The 10,054-nt window shown below is 39.3% G+C and overlaps 1 protein-coding gene across 5 annotated transcripts in view; it reads left to right on the forward strand.

Moving 5' to 3' along the window:
• The window catches only part of LOC127863024 (cobalamin trafficking protein CblD-like), a 38,244-nt gene extending 28,621 nt beyond the window's left edge, over positions 1-9,623 (forward strand). The window contains exons 4-8 of one of the 5 annotated variants that reach the window (XM_052402425.1): positions 118-196; positions 2,714-2,817; positions 2,938-2,970; positions 5,561-5,647; positions 8,514-9,623. In XM_052402425.1, coding sequence (XP_052258385.1) covers positions 118-196; positions 2,714-2,817; positions 2,938-2,970; positions 5,561-5,647; positions 8,514-8,711 — 501 coding nt within the window. In that variant the 3' untranslated portion in view covers positions 8,712-9,623. Of the gene's footprint in view, positions 1-117; positions 197-2,713; positions 2,851-2,937; positions 2,971-3,714; positions 3,748-3,834; positions 3,868-4,737; positions 4,771-5,560; positions 5,648-8,513 lie in introns of all 5 variants that reach the window. The other 4 variants (XM_052402403.1, XM_052402392.1, XM_052402381.1 and 1 more) reach the window with 4 other exon arrangements.
• The last annotated feature ends 431 nt before the right edge of the window (positions 9,624-10,054 follow it).

The following is a 10,054-nucleotide window of genomic DNA, read 5'->3' on the forward strand; positions in this document are numbered from 1 at the left end:
AGCCAATCTAGAACAACACTTTTAGCACATGCATTAAGCCAATCTAGAACAACACTTTTAGCACATACATTAAGCCCTGTGCTCCCAGAGCACTGCTAAAATGGTTTTTGCTTGCAGATGGATGAGGCGTCATCGCCCAGTCCTGATGATCTCCTCGAGTGTGTAGCCTATGACTGCCCGCACTTCATACGGAAAGGTGTGCAAATAGATGTACATGTATATAAAATAATTTTGTTGCGGAAAGGTGCACAATCACACCGTTACACAATTATTTGGTTGCGCATCTTAGTGGATACGGTTACCCCCTAGTGACCTGGATGTCAAGGGTTTGATACTCACTTTAGGAAGGGTCCGTCTGTCCGTCCAAAAACTTTAACATGGTCCATAACTTTTTCACTATTGAAGATAGCAACTTGATATTTGGCATGCATGTGTATCTCATGGAGCTGAACATTATGAGTGGTGAAAGGTGAAGGTGAAGGTCATCCTTCAAGGTCAAATGTCTAATATATGGCATCTGTCCGTCCGTCCAAAAACTTTAACATTGGCCATAACTTTTTCACTTTTTATTGAAGATAGCAACTTGATATTTGGCATGCGTATCTCATGGAGCTGAACATTTTGAGTGGTGAAAGGTGAAGGTCAAGGTCATCCTTCAAGGTCAAATGTCAAATATATGGCGTCTGTCCGTCCGAAAACTTAAACATTGGCCATAACTTTTTCAATATTGAAGATAGCAACTTGATATTAGGCATGCATGTGTATCTCATGAAGCTGCACATTTTAGTGGTGGAAGTTTAAGGTCAAGGTCATCTTTCAAGGTCAAAGGTAAAAAAAAAATCAAAGCGGCGTTCTCATGAAGCTGCACATTTTGAGTGGTGGAAGTTCAAGGTCAAGGTCATCCTTCAAGGTCAAAGGTAAAAAAAATAAAAAATTATCAAAGCGGCGCAATAGGGGGCATTGTGTTTCTGACGAACACATCTCTTGTTTTAATATGTTTTTATGCTCCCGGTAGGGTGGCATATAGCAGTTGAACTGTTCATCAGTCAGAATGTCAGTCAGTCTGTCCGTCCGTCCGAACAAACTTAAACATTAGCCATAACTTTTTCACTATTGAAGATAGCAACTTGATATTTTGCATGCATGTGTATCTAATGGAGCTGAACATTTTGAGTGGTGAAAGGTGAAGGTGAAGGTCATCCTTCAAGGTCAAATATATGGCGTCTGTCTGTCCAAAAACTTTAACATTGGCAATAACTTTTTCAATATTGAAGATAGCATCTTGATATTTGGCATGCATGTGTATCTCATGGAGCTGAGCATTTTGAGTGGTGAAAGGTCAACCCAAGGTCATCCTTCAAGGTCAAATGTCAAATATATGGTGTCTGTCCGTCCGAAAACTTTAACAATGGCCATAACTTTTTCAATATTGAAGATAGAAACTTAAACCCCCTAGTGACCTGGATGTCAAGGGTTTGATACTCACTTTAGGAAGGGTCCGTCTGTCCGTCCAAAAACTTAAACATTGTCCATAACTTTTTCACTATTGAAGATAGCAACTTGATATTTGGCATGCATGTGTATCTCATGGAGCTGAACATTTTGAGTGGTGGAAGTTCAAGGTCCAGGTCTACCTTCAAGGATAAAGGTCAAATAAATATAAAAATATCAAAGCGGCATTCTCATGAAGCTGCACATTTTGAGTGGTGGGAGTTCAAGGTCAAGGTCATCCTTCAAGGTCAAAGGTCAAAAAAAATATATAAAAATTTCAAAGCGGCGCAATAGGGGGAATTGTGTTTCTGACGAACACATCTCTTGTTATTCATTCATTTATTTATTCATTCATTCATTTATCTATTCATCTCTTCATTTATTTATCCATTCATTCATTTATCCATTTATTCATCACTTCAATTGTCGTTTATCTATTCATCCATTCATTTATTTATCTATTTATTCATTTATCTATTCATCGATGTATTCATTTATCTATTCCTCCATTCATTTATTGAAATGATCATCAGTGTTAGTGAGATAAATAATTCTCAAATCTTCAATGCAGCAATTAGATGTAATGAAATGTATTATTTTCCATAGTTCAAAATAGAACAAGTTCTTAAATATAATGGTTAGACTTAACCTCCAATAGGTCAAAACTTGTCTGAATGCAATTTTTGGACCATTCTGATGCAAGTGGCTGACCATTCTAGTGGGAGTTGTAAATGATACTGGTGTATATTGTTGACTTAACTGTTAACCAATTAAAAGCAGTTTATTTCTGGGTCATATGGGTGATCTTAAAAATGTTGCAAATTATAAAATATGCAAAAGTATGCACTGGATTCAAGACAATCTGTTACCATGTAATACATGTACATGGCTCTCCATGTGTATGTGACGTAGTCTGTACACTGTATTTGAATCAATGTTTACAACAAATTCTGTTAAAAACATTATCTGAACAAACTGACCACTGATTTATTATACCCCCACAAACGAAGTTTAGGGGGTATATAGGAGTGAACTTGTCAGTCGGTCTGTGTCCGCTCTCTAATTCAAGTAGTTTTCATCCGATCTTCACCAAACTTGGTCAGAAGTTGTATCTAGATAATGTCTAGTTGTATTTAATCACATTATTTTCTGGATTATGTACCCTGTACTGGTCTTAAATAAAACGCTTGTCTTGTCATATAATAAATGAATATGTTTGCAGACTTTGCAGACCTATTTCCTGAGAAGAACATCATGTCCGGCCCTTTTACTGTGATCACCATCAGTCAGAAAACCAAACAAGATATGACAGGCTGGTCTGAGGAGGTGGAGAATGAGAGAGAACAACTTCTTAAAGCAGTGAGTATGACAGGCTGGTCTGATGAGATAGAGAAGGAGAGAGAACAACTCCTTAAAGCAGTGAGTATGACAGGCTGGTCTGTGAAGGTAGAGAAGGAGAGAGAACAACTTCTTAAAGCAGTGAGTATGACAGGCTGGTCTGATGAGATGGAGAAGGAGAGAGAACAACTTCTTAAAGCAGTGAGTATGACAGGCTGGTCTGAGGTGGTAGAGAAGGAGAGAGAACAACTCCTTAAAGCAGTGAGTATGACTGGCTGGTCTGAGGAGGTAGAGAAGGAGAGAGAACAACTCCTTAAAGCAGTGAGTATGATTGGCTGGTCTGAGGTGGTAGACAAGGAGAGAGAACAACTCCTTAAAGCAGTGAGTATGACAGGCTGGTCTGAGGAGGTGGAGAAGTAGAGAGAACAACTCCTTAAAGCAGTGAGTATGACAGACTGTCTGAGGTGGTAGAGAAGGAAAGAGAACATCTCCTTAAAGTAGTGAGAATGACAGGCTGGTCTGAGGAGGTGGAGAAGTAGAGAGAACAACTCCTTAAAGCAGTGAGTTTGTCTGGCTGGTCTGTGGAGGAAGAGAAGTAGAGAGAACAACTCCTTAAAGCAGTGAGTATGACAGGCTGGTCTGAGGTGGTAGAGAAGGAGAGAAAACAACTCCTTAAAGCAGTGAGTATTACAGGCTGGTCTGAGGAGGTAGAGAAGGAGATAGAACAACTCCTTAAAGCAGTGAGTATGAAGGGCTGGTCTGAGGAGGTAGAGGAGGAGAGAGAACAACTTCTTAAAGCAGTGAGTATGACAGGCTGGTCTGAGGAGGTAGAGAAGTAGAGAACAACTCCTTAAAGCAGTGAGTATGACTGGCTGGTCTGAGGAGGTGGAGAAGGAGAGAGAACAACTCCTTAAAGCAGTGAGTATGACAGGCTGGTCTGAGGAGGTAGAGGAGGAGAGAGAACAACTCCTTAAAGTAGTGAGTATGACTGGCTGGTCTGAGGAGGTGGAGAAGGAGAGAGAACAACTCCTTAAAGCAGTGAGTATGACAGGCTGGTCTGAGGGGCTGGAGAAGGAGAGAGAACAACTCCTTAAAGCAGTGAGTATGACTGGCTGGTCTGATGTGGTAGAGAAGGCGAGAGAACATCTCCTTAAAGTAGTGAGTATGACAGGCTGATCTGAGGAGGTAGAGGAGGAGAGAGAACAACTCCTTAAAGTAGTGAGTATGACATGCTGGTCTGAGGAGGTAGAGGAGGAGAGAGAACAACTCCTTAAAGTAGTGAGTATGACAGGATGGTCTGAGGAGGTAGAGAAGGAGAGAGAACAACTCCTTAAAGTAGTGAGTATGACAGGCTGGTCTGAGGAGGTAGAGAAGGAGAGAGAACAACTCCTTAAAGCAGTGAGTAAGACAGGCTGGTCTGAGGAGGTAGAGAAAGAGAGAGAGAACATCTCCTTAAAGCAGTGAGTATGACAGGCTGGTCTGAGGAGGGGGAGGAGGAGAGAGAACAATTCTTTAAAGCAGTGAGTATGACAGGCTGGTCTGAGGAGGTGGAGGAGGAGAGAGAACAATTCTTTAAAGCAGTGAGTATGACAGGCTGGTCTAAGGAGGTAGAAAAGGAGAGAACAACTCGTTAAAGCAGTGAGTTTGACAGGCTGGTCTGAGGAGGTGGAGGAGAAGGAGAGAGAATAACTCCTTAAAGCAGTGAGTATGACAGGCTGGTCTGAGGAGGTAGAGAAGTAGAGAGAACAACTCCTTAAAGCAGTGAGTATGACAGGCTGGTCTGAGGAGGTGGAGGAGGAGAGAGAACAACTCCTTAAAGCAGTGAGTATGACAGGCTGGTCCGAGGAGGTAGAGAAGTAGAGAGAACAACTCCTTAAAGCAGTGAGTATGACAGGCTGGTCTGAGGAGGTGGAGAAGGAGAGAGAACAACTCCTTAAAGCAGTGAGTATGACTGGCTGGTATGAGGTGGTAGAGAAGGAGAGAGAACAACTCCTTAAAGTAGTGAGTATGACAGGCTGGTCTGAGGTGGTAGAGAAGGAGAGAGAACAACTCCTTAAAGTAGTGAGTATGACAGGCTGGTCTGAGGTGGTAGAGAAGTAGAGAGAACAACTCCTTAAAGCAGTGAGTATGACTGGCTGGTCTGAGGAGGTAGAGAAGGAGAGAGAACAACTCCTTAAAGCAGTGAGTATGACAGGCTGGTCTGAGGAGGTAGAGAAGGAGAGAGAACAACTCCTTAAGACAGTGAGTATGACTGGCTGGTCTGGATGGTAGAGAAGGAGAGAGAACAACTCCTTAAAGCAGTGAGTATGACAGGCTGGTCTGAGGTGGTAGAGAAGGAGAGAGAACAACTCCTTAAAGCAGTGAGTATGACAGGCTGGTCTGAGGAGGTAGAGAAGGAGAGAGAACAACTCCTTAAAGGAGTGAGTATGACTGGCTGGTCTGAGGTGGTAGAGAAGGAGAGAGAACAACTCCTTAAAGCAGTGAGTATGACAGGCTTGTCTGAGGTGGTAGAGAAGGAGAGAGAACATCTCCTTAAAGCAGTGAGTATTACCATTCTTGCTTTTTCTCACTATTTATTAAAATGTGTTGGTCAATATACTTTAACTAAATTTTAATGAGTTAAATCCAGAGGTATGTAATCCAACTCAAATAGTAAAAGTTGCCTTTAATAAAACAAAACTTAAGAATCCACTTTTTGCAATCTTTCCTAGGGTACATGTCTGTGTTTCAGTTTGTTGAAGGAGCATCAGACATATGCGAGGCGCTACAATGTGCAGGATTCTGGGCTGACTTTATTGAACCCTCGTGTGGAAAGCCTGTGAGTACTGTAAAATGATTTGATATGACATTTTGTTTTTGTTTTCAAAATAGGACTTTTTTGTTTACTCGTTAATCTGCAGATTTCTGATTTTGGAAAAAAGAAATTTGCGCTGGTCATTTTCGTGTTTTTGTTAAATTAGTAGATACCGTATTTTACCATGCATAGCGCGCAGTTTTTTACCTTCAAATTTCAAAATAAAAATTCAGTGCGCGTAATACATTGACACAACGCTTTCCTGGTTGCTAAATTGCAAAAAATCCATTTCATAATGGTAAATCTTCACAATTGCCGCCATTTTTTTTTTTGAAGAAAACTACACCCTATAATGTTATAGACTGAAGGGGCCGTTGTCGAAACAACAAATAGCGGGAAAGGTTAGGAATGAACGGGGTAGTAACAGTTTTGACAAAAATTAAAAGAGGAAATAAATGTCTTTGTTGGTGTTTTCACACTTCTTCATTGATTGTTCATTAAAAAAAATCGAGGTATATCGATCCCCGTGCGTCGCGGTAGTGTTTGTTAAAGTTTTTGTTGTCATGAAAACTTGTTGATTTACAACGCAAAACGTCTTATTTGAACTGAGGCTAATTATTTCAATCATATTTCTCAACTTCGCTTTTGCTTTATTTTGATAATTTAATCCAAAGTTTAATGTTAGCAATTCCGAAAATTTGCACTCTATGTGAATTAACAGTTTGACGTCATCAAAGGAAAGCCGCTTCCTGTCTGCAGCAATAAAGCGACAAGTTTCTCGACGACAAAATTGGCTTCCTTTGTCTAGCAATCAACATGCCGAACCAATCGTGTTTTTGTTCCTCAATGGCAATCGTCCAATTAAATAATAGCACGTGCAAAGCTCCGCCTTCGAACCTTTTGCAGAGAACGGAGGTGGAGTTCAACGGTTAATTGAGCAAGTGTTTTACGTAAGTTGAGTTCCGATTTGCCGAAATTACTCGGCCCTAGGCATTGAAACGACGAATACATTTATCAATGATTTTCCGATCTCTGCATTAATATGCTACTGTGCGAGTATACTACGTAGGTTACAAACCAACAATAGAGATATAGACTAGTTTTATTTTCTTTCAATAGAGACAAACAAATGATATTTGTCAAATGGCATTACGCCGATAACACCAACTGTATGGAATTGAGCGTTCGGGTGTATTGTTTGTCTCACTATAAATACTATAAATACTTATTAACTAGACGCAGTGAAGGCGCGAAATACTGGGTCAAACTGGAATTAATGGGGAGCATCTCTTAATGGGGAAATATTAAAGGCGATGAAAAATAAAATGGGATCCACGGACGATTTGTGTAAAATTGGACATTGCAATGTTGCGGGTCTGCAGAAGAAGATGTCATACGATGTTGTGAGCGGCAGGTAATGAAAATGTTACACTGTTAAAATATGAGGAATAGGTAATAGTGGTTCGAATTTAATGCGCAGGGGTCTTGAAAAAACACGTGCAGTGGGCGGCAATAAGGACATATCAGTGTTCTCGAGAGAATAATCTTAAAAATTGTCGAAAATATAGTATATAATATGCAACCAACCCTCCTGATCGTATAAACGCTCCCTACTTTAAAAAAAAAAAATAAGCCCCCTGAAAAACTCCGATTAAATGATTGCGCAATATAAGAATGGCGGCCATTTTCGGCCAAATTTTCAGGTTTTGGTCTTGAATTCTTTTTTTTCCTCCATTTTGGCTTTAAAAAATCGCATGCGCGTTATACATGGTAGCGCGCTATACATGGTAAAATACGGTAAGTCAACCCACAAAATCAACACAAATTTATGGCCTACGAGTAATAATGATTTTACAGTACTTGTTTCATGATTTGACATCTTTAGATTAAACAGAAACATACAGTATATACATGTAAATACAATTCCCCAGAACACCAAATTCTGGTAATTTTAATCGATCCCTTTGCACAAAAGAAAATCAGAACAGATTCAGTGCAAAGGCATGCATGAAACATGTCGTATTGTGTACAACATTTCTTGTGCCATGTCTAAAAACAGAGCAGGGGTTTTCCCTATTTTTCTTAGATCATTACGGCAATGTATTAAATTAAGCATGCAAATCATATATCTGAAAACAATTGTTTGATCATGTAGAATTTAATTTTGTCAGATGGTGCATGCATGGGAGCTCTATGATAGCGTCAATATTTACATGACATAAATAAATGCCTAAAGCAATTAAAAGTACTTGTTCACAGAACTTTGCACATCAGAAAGCGAAATACAAATAATGACATAGCTTCACAATGAGAATTACCGTAATTACTCTATGTTTTCGGACACTCTAAGTTATTTTTAAGTATCCGAAACCATAGAGTAATTACGTTAAATCGAGTTTGAGCTCTTTTACTGTTACTGTAAGCATATGCTTTTCATTAGCCTTTTTTGTTTTGCAATGAAATATTTAGAGTATGTACTGTAGAATTCATGAAGACCAAGCTTGGAATAGCATTTGGGGCCATGCAAGGTCACTTGTCAAGGTCAAGGACATGGTAACGTAGCATAGAAATCCAGCAAACAGGTGTTTTCCTGTCAATAACTTAAGTTCGCATTGACCAATCATGATCTTGCAAGACGGGACTTGATGTATGCGCGTTAAGTCCCCACAGGCTAATCAGGGACAACTCTTTCATTTAAATGGAGTCTATTCTAATTGAAAATCTAGTCTAGGCCAAAAGAGTTGTTCCTGATTAACCTTTGTGTATTACACAGGCTTATCTGGTACGACATGCTACACACATACATTAAAACCTTTTTTCACAAAACAAGGCTCATGCGCTTATCATTAACATATTCCTTATGTATTCCTTATGTATGTTTCTTGTCCAGTTCCTTGGAGAGCACACAAATGCGTCCCTATACGAGACAGACGAGCGCTACCGCAAACTTGGCTTTGAGATTGAAGACCTTGGCTGCTGCAAAGTGATCCGCCATCACGTCTGGGGCACCCACGCCTATGTCGGCTGTCTGTTCACCAACGCCCCGGCATCGCACCCTATTCTGGCTTTGATGAAGCGGAACTCCTGAAGTTGTTTTTTTAATTCGTGAGGACACCTTAGACGCTCTCATTAAGCCCCGTTTTAGCAGTGTGTGACTCATGTGTATCATTCTCTTTAGAGGACTATAATTCCATAAGCGCCAGTAGTAAGGCTCGATTGGTCTTTGCTGGCTCGGGTACTACTTAAATGTACCCTGGGTACTCTTAAGTATACTTAAATGTACCCTGGGTACGGAAAATATACTAAAACTTACCCGGCGAATTTATACTGTACCCGAGTTTTATTCCCGCCAAAAAAACGAAGTCTTAAAACGTGCTACGCAAGAATTTAAACTGTACCCGAGTTTTATTCCCGCCAAAAAAAAGAAGTCTTAAAACATGCTACAGAATACAATAAAAAATCTCTAAACAATACCTGCCTAAACATGCTTTTAGAGTTGGAGTTTTTATAATATAGAGGCCATTTTACAGAATATGGACATAAATATGGAACTAATTAATTTGAAAAAAATAGCCGACAACAACCAATTTAGCATTAGAATTTGTGGGTACGTTTCAGTATATTTTTCGTACCCAGGGTACATTTAAGTATACTTAACGGGGTACATTTAAGTAGTACTCGAGCCGACAATCACCAATTCAGCAGTAGTAACTGTCAATAATTGTTTTAAACAACAATATGCTTGAACATGTGTGTTGATGATGCATCTGTCATTTCAAGAATTTTTATCAAGAATGACAGACTGGGTAATTGTATATGAGCGCAAGGGAATAGGCTACAATAATGTGGTCACTCATTTGGTGAAGTTGAAGTTATCTGTAATGATATAAACATCATTAAAAAACATTGTATTTAGATTTTATTTTATCATTTGAGGTTACACATTATCTTTATTTGCCAATTGTGAGATTCTTCAGTTGAATAAAGTATTGAAAACAGATGAATAGTGTTCCGAAATATTTACAGTAAAACAAGACGCATAGACGGCACCAATCTGTTGTTATTGTCTTTGCTGGTAAATGCAAACAAAATGTTGGGGCTTAAACCAATTAAACCCTTTCCCACTCAGAAGCAAAGTGAAAATGGCTGTGTGCAAACAGCATAAAACCAGAACAGCCTGCAAGTAACTTTCATTATTATGAAAACACTTAAATGTACATGTAAGTAATAATCAACATCAAAACAGCACTAGTCAAATAAAATTCAATTACAAGAGAATACATTACATTTAAATAAACAAGACTATGTCTGCATGCAGAACACAGCAACATAATCTTAAGTTTATCCGGCACGATGAAATGAAACTAAAACAAGTATTAACTACTGGAAGATAAAAGACTTTGGGTTAAATGAGCCGCATTTGGGGAAAAC

The sequence above is a fragment of the Dreissena polymorpha genome, chromosome 1 (genome assembly GCF_020536995.1).
Source record: "Dreissena polymorpha isolate Duluth1 chromosome 1, UMN_Dpol_1.0, whole genome shotgun sequence".
Classification (NCBI taxonomy): domain Eukaryota; kingdom Metazoa; phylum Mollusca; class Bivalvia; order Myida; family Dreissenidae; genus Dreissena; species Dreissena polymorpha.